At 38.5% G+C, this 23,296-nt stretch overlaps 1 protein-coding gene across 7 annotated transcripts in view; it reads left to right on the top strand.

The window, feature by feature from the left end:
* CTDSPL (CTD small phosphatase like) overlaps positions 1-20,874 on the top strand; it is a 112,788-nt gene extending 91,914 nt beyond the window's left edge. For 5 of the 7 annotated variants that reach the window (XM_075922870.2, XM_025183363.3, XM_025183361.3 and 2 more), the window contains 5 exons: positions 888-944; positions 1,925-2,140; positions 11,451-11,543; positions 14,215-14,400; positions 16,379-20,874. In XM_075922870.2, the coding sequence (XP_075778985.1) occupies positions 888-944; positions 1,925-2,140; positions 11,451-11,543; positions 14,215-14,400; positions 16,379-16,504 (678 nt within the window). In that variant the 3' untranslated portion in view covers positions 16,505-20,874. The remainder of the gene's footprint in view (positions 1-887; positions 945-1,924; positions 2,141-11,450; positions 11,544-14,214; positions 14,401-16,378) is intronic. The other 2 variants (XM_006120575.5, XM_006120574.5) reach the window with 1 other exon arrangement.
* Positions 20,875-23,296: the final 2,422 nt, after the last annotated feature.

Raw genomic sequence — 23,296 nt, 5'->3', positions numbered from 1 at the left:
TAAAAAAATGTTGAGACCCTTCAATACAAAAGACATTATGTAAAGGGCAATACTGTACTTGAAAAATGCATAACAGTAAATTTGCAGTGAAATAGCTTAGCTTCAAATATCTGCAGATGCTTGTGTTCAGCAGCAAGTAGAAACTTTTTTTATGCTCCTCTCTGAAGACAACTTCCTGAGGGAACATTTCTCATTTTCCATGTTTACTTCCTCCGCACACTTGAGCAGCCTTTGGGGTAGCTATTCTTTTGTGTTTAAACACACACCTGAAGGATAGGAGAGGGGAAGGCTGCTTTAAAATGGGGAGTTCATCAGAAATGGTAATTCAGTAAGTAGTGTATGACAGATTGCCATCATGAGACAATAGAAACAAATATTAGAATCAAACTGTTAAATCAGGGATATACTTTGCATGTTGTGCAAAACAATCACAGGTCCTGTGCAAAATCTGAGTTTAGTCATATTGAAATTGCTATGAAGTGTATTAGAAAAAACTTCTTAACTGTCAAGATTGTGGAATCACTCTAATTGGAATATTTAAGAGTAGGCTAGACAAACATCTGTCAAGGATGAATCTAGATGGTGCTTGTTCCTGTCATGAATGCAAGAGACTGGAGTTGACCTCTCGAGGTCCCTTCCAGTTCTAGTATTCTATTATTCTATTCAACCTATGCTCTATGAAGTTTTTACTTTTCAATATAAAAATTGCCAATTTTTCCAGCTGCTTATATTCTCTGTGGGGGAGAGATTTCCAAAGGCCCATATTGAGGATTTCTGTGGAATTTAGGACCCTGACTGCTATTCATACCTTTGGAAAGGTCCCCCTCTACTGGTATTTACACTTATTTTTTGAAAATATTATCTTACTTTGTTGTCTGTCTTTCTAGCCAATTAGTAATGCTGACTTCATTGTTCCTGTTGAAATTGATGGAACCATACATCAGGTAAGCATTGCTTTTAAACTGTGCTCAAGTTTGTTCATAGCCTATAGAATGTAAGGCCAGAAGGGACTTGTTTATCACATCAATATCTTGTGCACTATGACCTCTTGATTTTTTTGAGTCACTCTTTTCTAGAACGTATTTCCATTCTGTAACAATAGCCTTATTCTGTCTTCCTAGATGTATAACTTTGCATTTGACTGAATGTACAATTCAGATTGCTCTGTGTGACTGTGTCCTCATCGTTATTTAATTCTCTACCAGTCTCTGTCATCTGCACATTTTATCAACAACGATTTTATATTTAATTTGTACTGCATACAGATGTTCAGGGTTTTGAGTCATTTTCATTTTCTGAATAGCCATTTTAGTGACTTTATTTACTGCCTTTCAAAAAGACAAACAGGGGATCTTGCACATAAAAATACTTAAATATAGCTCATCTGTTTGTTACAAACTAAAAATAATCTGAAATTAAGTACATAGTAATATCCTTCAACTGAAATTTAGCAGGTATTCTGGATAGACTAAGTCCAGAGGGAATTGCTCCTGTCAAATGTAAGCAAAAATAAAAGCTGAATTGTGTGCAAAGAATATGTTCTCACTTCTACATAAAGTAAAGCCATGGCCTAGTTTGTCGGTTGCTCACAACACACATGAAGCTTGTAAAAAGCAGGATTACTACTCACATTCTTGTTTTATGTGGCATTTCTTGGAGGAAATGTAAATCTATAATTCCACTAATACAGTTCAGTTATAATGTCAGAAAAAAGTCACTTGAAACCTTTTAGGTTGCCTACTGTTTTGTATTGCATTTGTACTGTAGCCCTGATGCTTTGGACCTTGGTTTCTGCAGGTTGAAATATTTCCTCAGTCTTAGTCTTTATTCAGCATTTATTACTGTCAGTTCTTAATTTTAAATTATTTCCATAATTATGATACTCCTTTATGCAAAAATGATAATTTTCAATTATTTGTCATAGATTTACAGTTGCCAAAATGGAGGTTTTCTTCTCAGATTGGTTAATGGCCTTCCTGATGAGTGGTGTCTAACTGCTAGTGTCCCTCTAACTACTTCAAAACTTTCTAGAATCGTCTCTCCAGGATTTTTATATCAATTTCTGACTCCTCTTGTGGATTCTAAGATTCTCCTAGCAGGAAGTGATTTAACACCATATTTGCAAACATTGTGTATCCAGGTAACATCTATTTCTAAGACATTTGTCATGCCCTAAAAGCACAGACTAATAGAGGCAGATTATAAATTGAAATTCCATATAAACAAACATTTTGTAAAAATGATCAACTATGCAAAATAGAGTTAAGTGTGCGCCAAGCATTCATGCATATATATTCCATCCTTTCACCTTTTACCTTTTATCTGTATTTAGATTTTAAGCTCTTCAAGTCAGGGCTCCTTGTAATCTTTTGTGTCTTTCAGATTTATAGTCTGCTTAGGGTAATATGGATCTCAATTTTTGGGACTTCTACCTTAAGTGAACTTGATTTTCAAAATACTCTGAACACTTATTCTCTGAAAAGCAGCCCTTTAGATTGGGCACCCAAAAGTGGAGGATCTCAGAATTACTAATGACTTTTTAAAATCTTGGCCCACATAAATAATACCCATAAGTTTCTCTCTTCTCCCCCCCCCCCATCCTCCCGCCCCCCCAACAAGCTCAAACATTGCAGTTTATATGAAAACCAGCCTGTATTAGGTACTATAAATTTAGATCCTAATTTGCTGATTAATTGAACCTGCAAATTGGTATAAATATCTTCTGTTAGTTAGAATAGCTTATAAGCTAGATAGTAAAAATAAGTGATTCCATTTTAGTTGTGAATATATACATATAATTCAACCTGAAGAAGATCTCTGTGTAAATCAAAAGCTCATCTCCTTCACCAGCAGAATATTTCTTATTGGACCAAATTATCTCACCTACTTTGGTCCCAGGATATTAGAGACAACATGGCTGTAACACCACAGCAAACAATCTTAAGTACTCTGTTTACTTATTGCCTGAACAAATATTGTCACTACCAGGGATGTAAAATCCTGTGTAATTGGTTTAATGGGTAAACACAGTGCTGACACTGCATTTACCCATTTAATTGATTAAATGGGGTGTGGACAAGGGGGGCCCTCACCCCCATTGGGACTGCTTGGTTCTGCCCTTCTCTCAGGGGCCAGCAACCCTGCTGGAGGGGAGGGTCAGAGCTGGAGCAGCCCTTTACCTGCTGCTAAGCCATTCCTGGGTACCGTTTAACTGTAACTCGGTAAGCATCACCCGTTTAACCAACTACCCATTAACATCCCTGGTCACGAATTATCTGAAGACTGTTTGGTAGCCTGTAAAATAAGTTAGTAGGCTTAACCTGATTCCTAAAATGGAAGTGTGTATATCGCAAAAACTGTCACCACATGGCACACTTGTTAAACATCTTAGAGGCCAAAGATTAGATAGGTAATGGACTGAATTATCTTTTAGAATTGTGGTCCCTCTGCCAGCAGGGATTATATGCCTGTTCTACAGTAGAGAACTTCAGTTTTTAGGATTGTTAATCTTTCGTCATCTTTCATTTACTTACAAGGGACAGAAGTGTGTATATTTATTATTTTAGTTGTGGTAGTGTTCAAAGGCCCAGATAAGGATTGGGATTTCATATAGTCAACCTTTCACATAGGGATTTCCATCAATTAGTTGATGAGGGCACCTCCGTCTTTGAACTATAGCAAGAGCCCTGCTGAGGGTTCAAAAGCAGAAGCTCCTGCAGCACCTCAGCCTTTGAAATGTATAAGAACCAGAGCAAGAAAGTCCATTGCAGCTCTTGTACATTTCAAAAGCAGAATCACATCAGAACCGGCGCAAGCAGAGACTGCTTTAGTCTCCGCTCGTGCTGTTTTCTCCTGTCCCTCTATCTGCCCTGTCCCCCACAGAGATGATGCTGGGGGGAACTGGCTTTTAAGCCGGCTCCCCTCAGCATCAGCTCCTTTTGCTTCCCACTTGCTGCCTCTCTCTAATAGAAACAGCAAGGGGAAGGAGGGGGAGAAGTGACTAGCCAAATCACTAGTCAACTAGTCGCTTACATCCCTAGTATGACCTCCTGCATAGCACAAGTGGGTCCTGCATCAGACCTGTGACATCTGGTTGAGCTAGAACATAAAATAAACTGAATTTAATTTACTTAATTATTTGTCCAAATTCTGCCATCTTTTTATTGTGTATAAATTCCTGAAGACAGAAAATAGAAAGAGTGAGCAATTGGGAAGTATTTTATACCCATTTAAGATATGATAGAAGCTCTGAAATGTTATGAAGCTGTACTATCAATAGTTAATATCTGCTGTGTCAGAAAGCAGTAGAGTCTTGTCAAGTAGCAGATTGTCAGGAAAAATATTACTTTCCCTGAGCTTACATAAAAAAGCTCTGTTTTCAGTTCTGTATGCACTGTGAAGGAAAATCCACAGTACCAAATCTCAAAGCTTGGGCTCAGGCTGTGGAACTAAAAATAGTAGTGTAGACAGTCTAGTTTGGACCAGAAAACGACATGGGGTGGGTCTGGAGCTTGAGCTCCTCCCCAAGTAGGAACTTCTACACTATCTTTTTTAGTCCTGCAGCTCAGGCCCATAAGTCCAAATCAGTTGACCCAGGTTCTAAGACTCTGCCGTTGTTTTTTCTTTGCAATGTAAACAAGCAAAGGGTATGTGTACACTGCAGCTAAACACCCACAGCTGGACTTTGTCAGCTGACTCAGGTTCATGGAGCTCTGGCTTCCAAGCTATAAAATTACAGTGTAGAGGTTTGGGCTCAGTCTGAAATCTGAGCTAAAGGGCCCTATGATGGAACAGGTGATGTCTATGTTGCAGTTAAAAACCTGTAGCTGGCCCATGCCTGCTGGCTTGGGCTAAGTTTCTGTTTCATTGCAAGGTAGATTTCTGGGCTCAGGCTGCAGCCCCCAGGACACTGCAATCTGGGAGGGCCTCCTAGTTGTAACTAAAACATATGCGGAGTCCCAGAGCTTGGGCACCAGCCCAAGTCTTAACCATCTGCACAGCAATTTCATAACTCAAGTTAGCTGACACAGGCCAGCCATAGGTGTGTAATTGCAGTGTAGACGTACCCAAAGTGTGCATTTTTGTGCTACTCTATAATTTACTGAAGCGCCTTCTCTGACATGCATTGTGTGTCTTTGAAATCAACTTACTTTTTTCTGATTTTCTTTAAATATCTGTATTAAATGTATTAATATGCATTTGGCTACGAAAGACCTTGAATTCTCTTGGAAAATATAGCAATATAGCACATCTAGCAAGCTGTTTCTCTCTTTACGTTATAATCTGCAAGTGACACTCTGAAAGCATAATTATTCTGTCAGTGGCACAGACCTTAGCATGTTTATGGGACCAAACACCTATGAGGAACTCTCCAGTCCAAGCACATGGTGTACTTACTACAGGATGGACCGTGCTGGTCCGGTGCCCATGGGACCTGACTAGTCCCAAATGAGGGAATTTGCCGGACCAGGGAGGACCCTCCCCTTCTGGCCTGTGCTGCCCCTGAGCTAGGGTTCCAGCCTGCCCCCACTGCTGCCCCAGCCCTTCAGGGCTCTCTAGATGCCGCTGGCCTGGCTGATAACAGGGCCAGAGCTCTGCAGCTGGGGCACAGCTCCACAGCCACCTGGCTCCAGGGCCGGGGTGGAGGGCCAGAGCTTCCTGGCTGCCGCAGGGGCTGAAGCGCCCAGGCCTCTGGAGCCAGAATAGGGCTGGGGCCAGAGCTCCCTGGCCACCGCTGGGTCCAGAACTCCCCACTGTGCTGCTCGTTCCACAATGCCCTCCCCCACGGACACTGGGCTCCCAGCTGAGTTGCCAGTGCCCCCTACAGTGCTCTTGCCCTGTCCACCAGATCTCCTTGTTCCTGGGTTCTGTGGTCCAGGATGTGGTCTTGCTGGACCACGGATGTTGCCAGACCAGGGAGTCCTGGTTAAGGAAGGTACAACCTGTAATAGCATTTCTATTCCCCAAAATTTCTGACCCTCCAATTTGAGAGAGCAAATCAAAGCAATCCTGTGCTCAAATTATTAACCAGAAGTCAGGTCAATTAAACAGATTTGTTTAGTTTATTAAGTTTGTTTTGAAGAGGTTTATCAAGGGTTGAGATGGTCCCGGGCAATACAATACATCATTGTTTCTCAACCTTTTACAGACTGCAATTTTTACATTTTCCATACCAGGGCCATCTCTCCCTGGAATTCACTTCCCAGAGAATACCCTGGGAAGGGCCAGGTGGTTGTGACCTCAAGGTTTAGAAGCCATGCATTTGGAGGCTTTAATTCTAGCATCCCAGAGCACCAGTAGGGTATACTCATTTGGCTAGGAAAAGATGGATAACGTTTTAAATGAAAAAGTTGAAAAACAACAAATAGTCTAGCGGCACCTTAAAGACTAACAAAACATGTAGGCGGTGGTATGAGCTTTTATGGGTACAACCCACTTAAGCTCACGATACCATCCACATGTTTTGTTAGTCTTTAAGGTGCTGCTAGACTATTCATTGTTTTTAAGTGTTTCCATTGACAGACTAACTCAGCTACCCGTCTCAAGATTTTAAATGAAGTGACTCAGAAGTTTGGAGTTGGTCTTTGGAATGTTTTGTGCACTATATGGTAGCTTTTGGTAACTTGCTTAACACAATATTTATAGAAGGAAGTATTGACGCTGACACAGCCCTCATTCGCTCCATATGATGATTATAAGGATCCTAAGTATAGGTAGTTTTGTCCATAATCCAGGTTGCCTTACCTAACATAATTCATGTCATACACTTGAATGATGAAGAGCAGAAATGACAGCCACCTACTGTTTGATTTGGCCTAGTTTTAGACTGAGTTCTTGTTCCAGACTTTGATCTAAAGTTGCCATACTTTGTAATGAATAAGACTATTAGTCGTTCAAAATTTTAACAATATATGAAAAAGGAAAAAAATATTTTTAGTCAATGAAAATAAGAGAAATGTTTAGGAAGTTTATTTAGAATATTGTGTGATTTTTTTTTTTCCAGTGGGGAACAACTTTAAATACAGACTTCCTCTTCCTAAAGGAACCAGTTTCTCAGTTATTCTCCTGGAAAAGGCTGTGACCTGGTTCAAGTAATCCAGGATAGGCTGTGTGCAATCTAATTGGCCTATTCTTGGTTACTTGCACTGGGAGGCAACCACAACAAAGTGAACCAGATATGTGAAGACTCAAGAATCCACAGTTATTCTCCCTCTTCCCCCTCCCAGCCCCAACCCTACACCTCTCTGTTAATAGGAAGTGTATGCCTGGTGAAATGAAGATTTACAGGTGCTTGAGTTGTCTTGGTCAGACTTTTTTGCTATTGCATGAAGATTCCAAAATCCTAAAACTAATTTTTTAAAATCCAATTATATGGTCCTATTTCTAACATTACAATAAAGCATACTGTTCTGTTTATAAATGCTTCATTCTTCACCTGTGAGCCTTTCAGGTGACACAGAAAACATATCTGTAAATAGATTCTATAATAGTTACATTTAATTATGCCACCTATAACAGTTCTAACTGACAAATATATGCAGTATTGTGAGACTCTGCCTAAAGCCTGAAAATATCTTTTAAATGTTAACGTCCAAGAGAATAAAAAAGCAATGATATCCTTTAAACTGTTTTCAGAATAGAGAGATATTTAACCAAGCATGGCATCCCAAAAAGTAGATATGAAAGAAATGAGTTTTTCCTGCCTTGAAGACCATATGTAAATCTGAGAGAAAAGCCAGGAGTCAGTCAGTCTAGGGATTTAAACTGAAGACATTATATAACAGGAAAAAAGCCAGCCCACAAATAACCATGCAACATTGAGATTCAAGTCCAGTAACTAATGAAGCAAAGAAAATAATACACTAAACGAGAACGTAAGGCAGCAGAGGAGAAAAGAACTGTGCTATCAAATGGAGAAAAGGTTTGTGTGAAGACCAAGGGATTTTGTAGTTCAACTACCTGATCATGTGTTGGTATTTAACAGATAATTTTAGTAGCTGTATTGATTGCAATAAGCTACTTGTTCTTGCTGCAAAATGGCAAAGTGGCTCCTTTGCTGGAGCAACTCCTGTCTGAAAGGAGGAAAACATCTTGCAGTTGATACCAGTACCTAATAATAACTTTTCAGAAAGCAGCTTCTATAGAGAAATGCTCCCACTCTGAAGCACTAAGAAACCTTGTTTAGGAAAACGCTGTTTGATCGAAGATTTTTGTGAGTGTGTGTGCATATGGAAGCAGGAAATAGTTATACATTATCCAGAAATTGGAAGTGGTTACATAATATGTACTAAGAACTCATACGCATAAGATATCTGAATTAATAATGAGGAGAAAATCTAGTGATAGGTGCCCAAGTGTCATAAAAAGGGAAAACAGAATAAAAAAGAGGAGAAACTAAAGTCGGAGGCAGGAAAAGACTTGGAATATTGTATCATAATCTAAAGCTGCTTCATGTAGAGAGCCATTGACTAGTATGTCTAGTTCTGTGGCAGCCCTTAAGTAGTTGACTAGAAGCTCTTGTAAAAGACACGGAAAAGAATTTCAAATTGTATTTCTATTTCAACCAACATTTATCAGTCAGTTAATAATCCAGAAATTCAGTTTTTTACTATATGCCTTGGCACATAGGAAAGCAACAATTTATATTCCAAACACCCACAGTCTAAATGCTTGGCTTGGACTTTCTAATCGGTCCACAAGAAAAAACATTATTTGTAACCTAGTGAATGCAGGTGGGGGAATTCTTTGTTTTAGTGTGACTGCACTGTTAAAAAGGAAAAGCACTAATAAGGCACAGAACTTCTTATCTTTGCATAGATTGTTTCAGTATGCTAGAAAGAGGTTTCTCACATTTTTGGGACTGTTATATACATAGGGACGTTGGGAGGAGAATATAAAGCTAAAATGTACAAAGAATTAATGAGTAAGGTACCTTGCTATTTTCTATTTCTTTTGTTGTACCTTAACTTATTTTCTGTCCTGAGTCCCAGAAGCTAAAAAATAAACTTAAATTGATGGAATGCTCCCACTATTGCCGCCCTTGGTTTCTTGGGTCTACAGAAGGGAAGTAAATTGTTAGAAGGAGCATTATAAATGATTGAGTTTGTGAAACTGCACTTCTTACGTATGTGTTGTAAAAGTTGCATTTGGAAGGTAAACCCTAGTCAACAAAATATCTCTGAGGCTAGCTTTTTAATGAAAAACTAGTGGTTATCTTAAAAGAGGAAAGAGAATTCTTGCCACACTCCTATTGAAATCCAAGAATTTACAGTTCAGTTATCTGGAAAAAGAGTAGCAATCTTTTTCTAATATCTATTCTAAACTTAATTCCTGCCATTAAACAACTATTTTATTAAGTAGGGTCAGGTGCTTGCCAAGGCAATATTTAAAAAGAAATAGGGAATCAAAATGAAAACCAGCTTACAAATTGTCCTCTGCTTCCAAGTGCAAATGTGGCTCAGATGGCATAGTTCCAATTCAGTAAGAGTAATCTAATCCAGCAAACTGGTCTGAGCTTCATGCAGTTTGGCACACTACCACCCAAAGTGGAAGCTACATAGCATTTTGATCTAGCCACTTAGGCCTTTAGACTGTAGTGCTCTGCATGTAAATTCTTTTAATATAAATTGGACAGTATTTAAGACCTTATAATGAAATATCTCTTCCTTTACTTACTGATTTAATGTTTACATTATGAAGTTCAGACTAGTATTGCCATAACTTTCTTTTTCACTGTTTATATGTATAGGCTCATTGCACTTTTGCATTTTAATGTTAACCTAATATAAATGTTAGCCAGTATAACTCCCTTAAATAACACACAAGGCATTAAGCAAGTTCAGTTTTGCGTGTTCTTGTCTTATGATTGATGACTTATTCCCTTTTAAAGGGAGAAACCCACTTAATTTACCAGGCTTGCATTTAAAAGAATTTCAGTATTGTAGTTTACTTGGTAAGGCAGGAATTGCTTACTCAGTTCTATCAACATAAGCTTTTAAAATAAACATTTAACTCCCACCCTCATCCTCCCAGTTTATTGTTTTTATCCAATTGTAAGCATCCTGGATAGGGACTGTCTTTATCTCTGTACTGTATCTTATATGAACACTAAGTGTACTGTTGGTGCTTAACAGATAATCTTAGTAGCTGTATCAGTTGCAATAAGCAACTGATTCTTGCTCCAGATTAGTAAAGTGACTCCTTTGCTGGAGGGATTGCTGTGTGAAAGAAGGAAAACACAGAAGATCTACTATATTTATGACAAGGCCTCAGTTGAAATATTTTGAGCTGTATTGGTCACAAATAATACCTGGAAACTCATTTCTCCATTGAAGATACGAAAGCCTGTATTTTATCAGTGGGTTTGGAATATCATTTAAAAGCAGCTATAGGATATGTTATCTGGCATCCAGAAACAAAAACAGAAGATAAGTATTTTATTAACAGAAAAAAAGGAAGAACTCAATACCTGAATCATGTTCCCAGTTCATAATTCCTTATAGCGCCAGATAAAACTTTCCTTCAGATGTTTTCCTCTCAAACTCTTCAAGAATTGAAGAAATATAAGCATCAAAGAGTTATGCTACTTTCAGTGCTCTCAGATTTTTTAAGGTAATCAAGAGCTGCTATGATCAGTTAGCAGTGCCTAGCTAATGTAGGAGCCTGGATCTCATTTTCAAAGGGGATTTGGGTATCTAGACACCTATATCTCATCAACTGTCAGTGGGATTTTGGCTCTGACGTGCCTATATCTCTTTTGAAAATAGGAGTTTAAATCTCAAATTAGTGAGGCATTGCACTGCCGAACATATTACTGATTGACCCTTTCCAGTCTAGCACACTGTGGTCCGGCAGCATCTGTGATCCAGCATGATTTTAGTTAGCCAGATGTCCACTTGTCATGGGCATGGCCAAGTTTCCCACAATCCAATAAAGTTTGTTTATAGCTACCAGTCTTAGCTCTTAGTGTCCTGTGCTGTGATTTAGCTCTAATTTACTCTAAATGTCTTCTAAGAGCCCAGTAAGATGTGGAAGTGTTGGTAATGCTGCTAGACAACACTGACCTCTCATGTTTCAGCAAATTCTCTGGTTCCGCACTGGTCAGGTCCCCAGGTTGCCGGACTAGAGAGGTTCTACCTGTAATATCTAAATACTTTTTAAAATGTGGGTCATAATTCTTGTGTTGGTGCCCCATTACTTTTTTGTCTCTATTTTAAGAATGTATCTTTCCAGCAGGACCTAGTATTACCAGTGTGCAGTCAGTATGGGACAATCAAGTATATATGTTCAAATATTTTGTTATTGAATATTATGCTTCCTTTGTCTTACATCAGCCTTTTCCTTCTTCTTAGCCTTCCGTGTCGCACATTAGTTCTGCCTACTAATTTTAGTCTAACTCCAGTCTTTTTGTCTTAAACCTCATTTGACCTAAACAGATATTGTCATTCCAGGTTTATGTATTGAAGCGACCACATGTGGATGAGTTTCTCCAGAGGATGGGAGAGCTCTTTGAGTGTGTACTCTTCACAGCCAGTCTAGCCAAGGTTTGCCATAGTCTCTTCTTTCTCCTTAGTTTTTATAATGCTGGTTATTGGACATTTTGGTTGGCTTTTCTGTGGATGATTGTTTCCTCACTTGGAATGATCTTAATTTTTCCCCTTTCTGCTTCTTTGCCTAACAGTGTGTACTTTGTCTGCTAGTGTGTGGGTAAGTGTTTCCATGGTAACAATATCACATATGGGCTTGTCTCATAATGTAGCCTCCATGCATTGCTCATGATGCCAATATGAAAGGCTTACAAGTTACCATGGTTATAGTGGGAAATTAGAACAAATAGTGTACTACATGAAGCAGTATATTAAAGTTGGGCATGAAATTCGCTATGCTATGCTCTGTAGCTAGCCAATAGTTCAGAAAGTACTTTGGTACAAAAACATAGGATACAGATATCTAACATGTGGATGTGCAGTTATAATTTTGGTTGAGAATAATAAATACTGTTTGTGAAGCTCAATATCGTTAGCACCTGAAAAGCAATATTTTGTGCCCTCTAACTTTGGTAGAAATAGTATCTCGAGTAGGTAGTTTTGTAGTGGAGAGAGCGCAATTTTAGTCATGCAGTATTATCAGTGTATTTGTATTTGTGGTTTTGATTTTGAAATTAAATCAGTTGATTGTTAATTTTTTTTAATTTATCCTATTTAAATATTTTATAAAGTAAATTAAATTCTGATCTTTTTCTGGTTTTCCATAGGCTCAATGTTCCCTCTGATTTTTCTCAAACATGTGCAAAATGAATTTTATGGGCACTAATACGGAGGTGATGCGTGACACATCACCTCTGTATTGGTGCACAGACACAAATTCATGTGGCAGGGTGAGGTCAAGAGGTTTGAAGTGTGGAAGGGGACTCAAGGCTGGGGCAGAGGGTTGGGCTATGGAGGTTGAGGGCTCTGGAGGGGGGGAGGGGGAGAGGGAGAAAGCTCTGGCAGGGCTGGGGATGAAGGGCTTAGAGCTGGGATAGAAGGTTGGGGAGTGAGGGTTTTGGCTTGGGGTGCAAGTCAGAGCTGAGGGATTTGGGGTGCAGGCTGCCCTGTGGTTGTGGTGAGCAGAGAATTCTTCACAGCTTTCTCTCTCTCCCTGCAGCAACATCACTGCTGAATGGGAGCAGTGCCTCTGCACCACAGTAGCTCTGGCACTGAGCCTGCAGGATAGGCACCTATCCCCCAGACATGGTGGGGCCAGAGCTGGGTTAGGACCAGGGAAGGGGTACCGCCTCTCTTTCGGCTGCAATATCTCTGGAGTTAGGGGAGAGGCATCTCTCCCCGCTGCACCCCTGAGCACCTGCACAGTTCTTATTAGGCTGCTGCATGGACACACAGCTTAGCAGGAACTTAGGACTCTAGAGATGGGAAAGACCCTGTTCAATTATCTAGTTCAGTTTTTCTCAACCATTGGTACAAGTACCCTTAGGGTCAACTCGAGAGAAGTCTGGGGGATACGTTAACGCCACTGAAATTTGGAAAAAAATGAATTTTTGTTTTAAATTTTACAGTGCTTTATTATTTTTGTATTTTTTACATCCAGAAATGTCATCGCCTGCCTGGTTACAATTAAGTTGTTTAAACAAATGTGTTGCAATAGTAGAAAAAAATTGTCTGAAAACTGTAGATACTGGGGGTATTTATAATTTTTTTTAAAAAAAAGGGGGTACTTTATAAAAAAAAAAGTTGAGAAACACTGATCTAGTTCATCTTGTTAGCGTAGAATTATTTGTTTACCAATTTTGTGTTCAGTCTAGTTTAGTAGTTCCAAAGCAGTGGACTTGCAGTAGTTTCCTTGAAACAGTCTTAATAGAAAGAAAGAGTTATTGACAGCAAGATATCTCTTGCTTTTTGTTGATTTCAGGAAAGTTCCAATGATCGGACATATCCTTCAAAGAATTTGTGCCAACTATAATTGATGATCATATCTGCTTTTACAAACTGGTTTCTTATATAAGAGTCTCTGCCCTTCCTACTCTCTTTGACCATTACTATAAATTCTTGAGTCACAATTCATACCTGTGGTACTTGTATTTCCTTTGAATAAAGCCAACAAAATGTTACAAATGGGTATATTTATTAATATTTTTGCTTGTCCTTTCATGGCTGGAGTGTGCATATTTTTGGGATCTTCAGATCCCTGCTGACATTACAAGTCAACATGTATTGTTAACGGCACATCATGAATTGGGCCAAGTCAGATGTTTCCTCCATTACTCTTGACTTCACAGGTACAAGGAACTGGATTTGGTACGGATAGCTGCGGAAGTAGTATCATGCTCTAGGTTTCCCTTTTTCATGCATTTTTACAGTAGTGTTATATGAGATCTCTGGATTCTTTCCCTTTTAGGAGTTGCAGGACAAATATAAAAAGGCCATATTGAAATATGTTAAGATAATTAGTAAATCATAGCAAGATTTATAGTACAGTTATTTCTTTCTGAAAGATAACTGCAGTGCTGTCCTGTTACCAATTTATTAATGATCTTAGCTTTACTAGCATGTAAATTAATATTAAGGAGAAAAGCTGAAGCAAAGCAGATTGTAGTTCTATCTATAATTGTCCTTTTAATTTATCCTTAATGTTTAGTTCTAGAAAACATTGTGATGCCTACAGACATGAGATTTCAGTTTTTTTAACTTCTCAATTATATTAACTTCTGTCTTTAAGTATGCGGATCCAGTAGCAGACTTGTTGGATCGGTGGGGTGTGTTCAGGGCAAGACTCTTCAGAGAATCCTGTGTTTTCCACAGAGGAAATTATGTGAAGGATCTGAGTCGGCTGGGACGAGAACTAAGTAAAGTTATTATAGTGGATAACTCTCCTGCATCCTACATCTTCCACCCTGAAAATGCAGTAAGTGGTCCCAAGTACTAGTGTTCCTTCTTTGGGCTTCCATGGTCAGGGTTTCACATTCAGGCAATATTATGTACTTAAATTTATTTTCAGAGTGTTAACTATGTCAACAACATGAGCATTCTCTAAAACTTTTAAGTAAAAGATCGGGTTCTAGTGCTAGCTGTTATGTAGTTAGATACAAGCCAGATGTCTCCATGCTATTTTGCCAGTTCATCTTTCTTATGCCTAGCTCTCCTTCAGTTTTTAGCTTTGGGCATCTTTTTTAAGACAGTGCTAATTGTGCAGAAAAACACTAAACAGTCTGAAATTTTTGTAAACACTCCCAGTACAGGCTGTTAAGAGAGAGGATATTTACTCAAAGACCTTAAAATGATTTTTATTTATTTATTCAGTGGCTTATCTGAACTGCTTTGGATATTCCAACTTTTTCACATTAGTGAAGTTAATAGACAAGCTAGTAACTAATTAACCAGCACAATCCATGGGAAGGTTGCAACCCATTGGCAAGCTTTTGCAGTTGCGGGTTGCATAGAGACCTCTCCATCAACCACTCTTAAAAGACGCACATACACTTTTCTTGCTAGCCACCAGGACAACAAGCTGGGACTCTCTTAAGTTGCTCATAAGGCATTGTCCTTTTTTGGAGGATTATTTGATTGTTAGTTTTTAGATTTAGTGTAGTTTTTAGCTGATACGGTATAAAGTGAAGAGTTTAAAGTAAATTTTGTCTTAAAACATCACATTTCTGAACTCAGACCCTCAATCCTAATGCCGGCATTGATGCTTGTGAGAACCCTTACCCTATTTAGTACCACATAAGGCTTCAGTTTATTTTACTAGCTTTCTGTACAAGGATCAGAAACCTCAACTAGAGATATAAAATCCTGTTTAATTAGCTAACTGATTAAATGTGAAGTTTAACTGGTTAACCAGTAAAGGAGGGGCTCTCCAGCTGCTCTCCCCCTGCCATGGCCAGGCTAGAGAATCCCCCCACTGGGGATGGGCATCTCTGGATGTCCAGAGCAGCCCAGGCCTGTAATATGCTCCGCAGACACCACAGAGACAGTGGGTGGGGAGCTACTCCAGCCCCCCTGGTTAACTGAAACGAGTAAGCATCACCCATTGAGGGTGTATTGCTTACCAGTTAACTTTTCACATCTTTTGCCTCAATTCTAATCAGTACTGATGGTTGAGATTCAAAGCCAGCTCCAGGCCGCTCTTTGATGTTTTAAAAAAAAAATCCAATACTAAGAATCTGAGTAAATTGTAAGTGGAAAAACACTATAATCTAGTGGCTGTTCCAGTCCCTGGAGGCACCAGAGGTTGTGACTAGATCCAAGACAGACTCTAAAATGTATTATTTCTGTAAGATCCCATAGCGGTAATAGACAAAATTCTTCCCTAGAGTCCACTCTACACTTTTATGAAGCATTATTCTCTGAACCTGGCCTCAAAATCTGGTGTTCAGTACAAAGCAGTTGCATATTCATTGTTCAGATATTTCCTCCTCTGTCATATTTCTTTAAGGGTTTCTTCTTTCATCCATAGCCATCTATATTGACAGTACTCCGAGAAAGAAAGGAGACTCTCCTGTAACTGGGTTTTTTCCAAGTAGACTCTCAGTGTAAATTTGTAGTTTGCACCCTTCTTAGGCTATTCTGGATTGGGCAGAAAACATTGAAAGGGATGTGCCATGTCTCATGTAACCTTGCTTTTTGGAACATTCCATATCTGGAAAGAAAATCTGCAGTTAGCTTTCTAGAGGTTCCAGTCCTGAAGTGGGAATGCAAGAATGTTTCAAAGAACGTAGCTCTCAACGGGCATTGTACTTGAACCTCGGTTACAGATGAATATCTTTTCTTTATCATGGCCATTAGCTGCAGTAGGTGCTGTAAGCTAAGATTCTGACTTAAGATGGAATGTGTACAAATGTTTTTGATGTAGCAAAACCTCTTCTATTCTTTCTCTGTTTCAGGTGCCTGTGCAGTCCTGGTTTGATGACATGATGGACACAGAGCTGCTAGATCTTATTCCTTTCTTTGAAGGACTAAGCAGAGAGGAAGAAGTTTACAGTATGCTTCACAAACTTTGCAACAGGTAGCCCTTAAATCTGACTGGCGCAGGTTGATTGCAGTTGCTACAGACGCTCTCCATCTCTCACAGCTCTTTCAAACATAAGCTTTGAGAAGGCCACTCCTGTCAGAAGTGCTACTTTTGATCTTCCTGTTACATTGTACACGAAGGACAGTCATGAGTGATGCTATTAAGCCTTCAGAAGTCTGACAACCTAAGGTCACATGTTCAGACTCCTTTTTTAAAGAAAAAAAGAAGCTATTTTCGATGGGACTCTTTTAATGACTTTCATAAGTGGCCACATTTTACTGGATCAGCTTTTCTTAAAACATGCCAAAAAAAAAAAGCTTGTTATATTTCAGCAGTCAAATCTTTCCCCCTCCCACTATGCAGACAGTTTCACCCTCTGCTTAGAGCAGTTGACCTGACTCTGAATTTTTTTCTTACAGAATGAAGTGCCTTTTTGAATGTTATTTTAAGACATTTTTGTATAAGGTGTATTTCCAGACATCTTTTAGTCTTGTATTGTCTAAACGCTTTAAAAAGGAAAAAGGAAAATTTTTATAGAGCACTGTAATATATGGTAACAAAGGAAACAGTTGAAACAAATATGCTGGGAGTCCTGCCTCCATGGTGATGTTATGTTATATTAATTACACTTTGTCATGCTCAAAAGGTTTAGGAATTTGGGGAAGGGTGATTTCATTTTTGTATCACTATGGTCTTACTCATTTTGGACCAGTTTGAACATATCTGCAGTTGTTTGGTTCTTAGGGAATGATAGAATTGGGAAAATGCAGTGACAAACAGATCTCAAGCACCTTTTATGCTAGATGGATCAAGTTCTATTATCTCTGCTTGCACACAACTGCCATGCCTCTCCAATTTTTAAAAACACCATTGTGAGAAACCCATTATATTTGTTTGGGGGGGAGAGAATACAGAGAATCTATTTATTGATTTAAATTCTTTTCTTACTAAAACCCACCTGGGTAAGCTGGATGTGTCCTGAGCTGTTAAGAGTATTTTTTCCTCTTAATTGCTGCTACTATATACTCACCAAATGGAGTTGACCATCGGCTGTTATACTGTTTTTGCCACTGTGCCTGTGCTACAAAAACATTTGCTTTAAGATGCAAATTTGGGCAATAAATGAAATGCAGGTAATAGATCCCACCTGCATGTGGTAAACGTGTGGATCTGATATACCAGATAACTCAGTTAAAGGTGACCTGCAAAGGACTTTGGAAAATGCCTTTTGCTCCTTTATGCACCATAAAGAAGCAAAATGGAGGCATGAGACCAATTTATTTTAAAGTGGGGGCTTTTTTTCTCCTGCTTTGGTTTTTTTCCTTCAAAATGTCAACTGATCTTTCCTGGTTTTTGCTGCAAATTTGTTGAGAGTCTCAGCTGCAGGTTGGGAGCCATATCACCCATGCTGGAGGTATGTTTAAATCAGAATTCCTTTCTCTAGAGTGTACTTTAGACTTTGGAGTTAAATCGATTTTATATTTTTTTAACATTCTAACTAAAAACTGTCTTTTCAGTTTACTTGGCTTTCATTTGTTTACACTAGTTTTTCATTCATCCAGGATAGACACAACTTGAATTTCTGATGTTCAAAACATTTCTAACTTTTTAGTTTTAAGCCTTTTGAAGCAAAAATGCACAACCTTTTTTTTCTTCTCCTGGTTAACCATTGGTGAATGAGTAAAAATCTAGTCATACAAATTAGCCATACTTGGCAGGCATCAAAGAAAGCTAAACTAAGTATTTGGTGCTTTAATTAGCTTACTTTTAAATGCCACAAGGTAGTTACAGGTTGCCTTTTTACAAGTATGACCAATAGGAATTACAAGAAGCTGACCTGGATTATTGTCATTGACTAAAACATTTACTAAGCAGTTTAATAAATTAATTCCTGAAAGGGTGGGCCAGCCTACACAGGTATGGAATAGATTATCACAGGTGCAGTATAAGACCGAGAAAGGACTTGTCTCCTTGCAGTGCAGCTTCGCACTGTGCTCGCAGTGTTTTCTCAGTGAAGGTGTTCTAAGCAGTACCATAACATTTGACTCTGTACAACATAACTGTTTCTTTCTGTTACCAGTTGTGATTACCTTAGTACTGTATGTTTTTATGCCAGAACTAAGTTCTGACAATTGAAAAAAAATCTAGATGGTTTAAAAGGACGTATGGATTCTGGTTAGTCCATTAAGTTTGTGTTCAGTCTAAGATGTTTAGTTTTCTTTTGGAATACAGAGTAACAAAACCATAAACTGCCAAAAAGTTGTTCTCTGAGCAGTATTTTTAACTGTATTTGTGACCTTTGTGCCTCAGATGCAGTCTGCAGGGAAGTATTCAGGTTGTACTTTATTGTGCAGGTATGATGAGAATGGCTGAAAAAAATTCAAAGATTTTTCACACAAGTATTAGACCAATTAGACAGTGAATAACTCCTTCATGACCCATTGCCATTTAAACAGTTGTGATCTGTTGTACATAAGACGAACCATGTCATTAGCTGTTCGCATTTATAAAAGCAGTGATTTCATGAACCAGTTGCCTTAAATGTCTCTGAATGAATGTTGATATAAAAGTGACTTGTATTGTTTTGAAATCAACATGTAATGGACAACTGAACTTCTTTTCAATCACTATATTTGTGGTGTTTCCATATAGCTTTAATACTGTTTGGGCTCATGTAATTCAAAAAGTTCCAGAAAAAAATTGGCTTTATAATTTCAGCTGATACAGCATACAAAATAACACGCAGTGGTCAAAAATGACAAAATCAGGGGTTTTACATATTACCATTTCTGATCCATGCGAATATTGTAAGTGCATTTTATATATGATTTTTGTTTGAGTTCTAATCATGGTAAGTCACTCTAGAACATGAAAATATTTTTGGATAATACCCGATTCCTTCTAATATCAAATGAGGTGGTTGTATAAGATCAAGCTTTAGGTTTCCTAAGTGTTTGGATTTTTTACAGTATATGAGCAATTATCATATATACCTTTTTTTGCACTTTATTTTCCCACACTTAAAAAATCCAGATTTTTATAAGCTCTTTTGATTTACATATAACTAACTATATATTTGAAGCACCTAGATTTTAACAAAGCACTATAGTTCTAAATATAATCCCAGAAAAACAAATAGAATGTTTGTAAAAATTGCAATATAATTTTGGTTTTACTTTTAATTGAATGAGAATTTGAAAATAAAAACAAAAAATCTAATTGTTTCCCAAAGCTCTTCCATATTTCCCAGTGCAGTAGTGCATGCTGCATGTATGTCACCAAGACTGTTATAAGCCTTGTCTTTCAATTATAATTCCCAGATATTACCGCAATACTATTAAAAGTCTTTCCCAGTGGATCATTCAGTTCAGCTAAAGAAATGCTGCCTGACCTGAAGTTCCGTTGTCCTTTTGTGTTGGGTTAAAAAAAGGTTATTTGCCTGCAAAGGGGGAAGATTATATATAAATATATATATTTTTATTTAAAATGTAAGGCAGAGTTTCATAGATTCTTGAAATTCAACTAAAATGTTATGATTAAATTGCCATCTGTAAATTAGGGCTGTGCGCAGAATATTTGTTAAACACCAGGAGGTTTTGAATGAAAGATTTTAGCAAATGTACAATACTACTGTATTCATTTAGGTAACTTTGGAGAAAAAAACCTGTCTCTTGTTTTTCCCTTTAATTGCTTTTTACAAAAAACAGTGAAGTTATACATGGAAGAAACCCATCACCTGCAGAGCTTCGATTTTCAGTGTGTTCAATCACTTTATCATGGCATGATTTTGATTAGAGTGGTTGAGGGGGGTCAATAAAATATCTAAATTGCACTGGCTTGTACTGGGGTTGCAGCTTTGAAATTTCAATGTAAAAAGTCTGTAGCGATATAATTTACAAACACACACAAACCTATGTCTTACAGAATTTTTTACTAATAAAACACAGAATCGCACAGCCCTATTGTTAAAAAAAAAAAAGTTTGTGCCTCTGATTTCAAAGGTGCTGTGATGTATGCCTTTTGTGTGGTGAGGAGGAAGGCAGGTAAGACTTGGGTTGGGGAATTGCTTGAAATTCTATAGGTTAACTATGCAAAAAGAGCTGTTAGTTTTCTGTTCATATTTTATTGTAAAATCCAGCTGTCTAACTTTTTGTTAAAACTCTTCTGGGAAATTAAGAGGAGTAAGCAATGGACATATTGCTTGTTTGTCTAATAATGGAGCTGTTTACACTTTAATGCAATGAACAATCCAGCAATACTTGAGAAACACTACATATACAGTATGAGTGTTTTGAGGAGAGAGAAGTGTTGTCAATCAGGTATTGAATGGTTTCTTTACTGTCACAAATAAAAGTTTTTAACAATTTAGACACTTGTGCATGTAATACTTCTCTGAGAGAAATTCTGTCCTTTTCTGATTGCTACTTTCCCCTTGAGTACTGATCATTTTCCTCTTCTCCCAGAGTCTCTCTTCCCTCTGTGTTGGTGGTTCTGTAGATTGGTAGAATCATTCACCGCCATCCCTTTTTTAAAGCATGTATTTTAGCTCTGATTGAATACCCTGGCACCTGCTTATGCAGACAAGAGCTAATGAACTGATGATGAACTCTGCTAAATAAGTTGCTGGTGTCTGACCGATATTCCTGCTATTTAAATCTCTTGGATGAGATCATACTATAACTTGTTCAGGTCATAAAGCTGTAACTTATTTTTGGAGAACTCTGTTTGGCTGCCTAAGTAGTAGTTTTTACAATCATTGCCATAGCTTAAGAAAAATCTGATTAAATTATGTGCTGTGTCTGGTTGAACAAGCTGCTCTGTGATTCATTCGAAACAGTAACTTTCTATAGAACCTTTCCTCTAGGGAAAGTGTTGTGGACAGCTTGGGTGCTATGAACATTTTAAAATCCTCGGAATATACGGGTTAAGTAACTTGCCTGAGGTGACACCACAAGAAATGTTTTCTTGACACCTGATTCCTTTCTGTAGCCATCTGACATCCCAGTCTCTATGGTATTTTATAGATTGATTTAATTTTTCCTCAGACTTTTTCACTTTGTGTACAAAATGACCAATGTTTCAGATTAAGAGCTTTGGCTCGTGCAGAATAACACTCCTGATGTTAACATTGTTACTCCCACAGTTTAAAATGTTTCCTTACATATTTCTTAGGATTGCTTCTTTAGGGCAGAGATCATTTCCTTTCCCAGTCATTGACCCCGAAGCTTAGCAAGATTCAGAAAAGGATTAGATGTTGATTCACGTCACAAGAATATCTGACGTTTGTACTGTAAGTATGAAAAGAGCAACCAAGCATTTTGGAAGGAATATAAATTAGAGTTGTACAAGGAGAAGGAATTCCAATTCACAGAGGAGTTCAATGTTTCCTTTTGATTCAGAACAAAAATCTAACTTTTTAGAAATGCTCCCTGGAAGAGCCTGGTGCTCCACCAGGCAGGCAGAGTTCAATCAGAACCATGCCCGAATTCCACTGGAACGTCTTTATAATTGAGTGATTGCTGCAACATATTGTGATTTTTGACATATCTGAAAATTCTGGTCCCCTCAAAGTTTTGTCAGAATTTCTCCATCCTGTACCAATATAATAAACCCTCCTGTTTTCAGGGCTCAAGACAACTTCTAATGGGAATTGGAAGGAAAATTCTGGTGGGCAGGTCTTCCTAGAACTATCTACTTCAGGGTTTCTCTCACCTACCTCTGAAGCATCTGTACTATCTCCTTTTAGTGACAGCATGCAGAACTAGATATTGGTCTGAGATTTGTGGCAGTTCCTATGTTCCAGAGCACACATTTCTCTTGCACATCTACAGCATTTAGTTATACTGAACAGGTGAGACGTGAGCAATATTGAAATAATATGCTGCATTTGCCTTACAGTTGATGGCTATGTTTGGTTGGTCAAATCTTTCACAGACACTCTTTGAACCTGTGCTGCTCATGCCATCCATTGCTCTAATCTGTGTCATCTGTGTCATCCACGGTCTTCACAATCCCTTTGATTTTGGTGGTGTACATAAATGTTTAATCCAGATTTAATTTTTGCAAACACTGGACAAAGAGACATGGAGTATTTATGTAGAGTGCACAAAACTGCTTGCTTGTTCCATGTTACCTGGGTGTGTGTGTGTTGGTTTTTTTAAGCCTTCTCACAGTCCTGGATGAGGCTCCAAATAACACAAAGCTGTCTGTACTTGAAAGCAGATGGGTGATTCACCCTTGTGCCATAAGCATTTCTGCCATAAATGTGTTGAGAATCTTTGTTCTGGATAATTAGGCTTGATTATTTCATCGTTCCAGAGATTGTACAAAATGCAGGAATTCCCAGCACTGAGGAAAATGCTTTACACCGGGAAATCCCTGACTGCTCGTTCAAGAGGTAATTATTCCCCAAAGTTTGGTTTTAGTGATATTTCATGATTTACACTAAGAGTGTTTAAAAGAGCAATTTACTGTAATTTGCCTATCAATTGGTCTCATTCAGGCCTGTCGATACGGCCGGGAGAGTTGCCCCAGGGCCCGGCGATTTTAATAGACCCGGAGCTGCTGCTGCTACTGTGGCAGCAGCAATACCTGGAGCCCTGGGCTTTTAAATCACCTCCAGAGTATCACAGGGCATGCTCCTGGCAGCCCTGTGGGCTGGAGTGTGATGGCATGGTGCATTCTGGGTGGCGCTGCAGGCTGGCTGCCTTGGCCCCACCCCTTCTTCCCAAGGCCCCTCCCCTTCCTGGTGCATGCAACCAGCCCACCCCATCCTTGCCCAAGAGCCCAG

This window comes from Pelodiscus sinensis, chromosome 2, assembly GCF_052426305.1.
Source record: "Pelodiscus sinensis isolate ZL-2025 chromosome 2, ASM5242630v1, whole genome shotgun sequence".
Taxonomy (NCBI): domain Eukaryota; kingdom Metazoa; phylum Chordata; order Testudines; family Trionychidae; genus Pelodiscus; species Pelodiscus sinensis.
The sequence above is the reverse complement of the archived record's forward strand: the minus strand, read 5'-3'. Positions and strand labels throughout refer to the sequence as shown.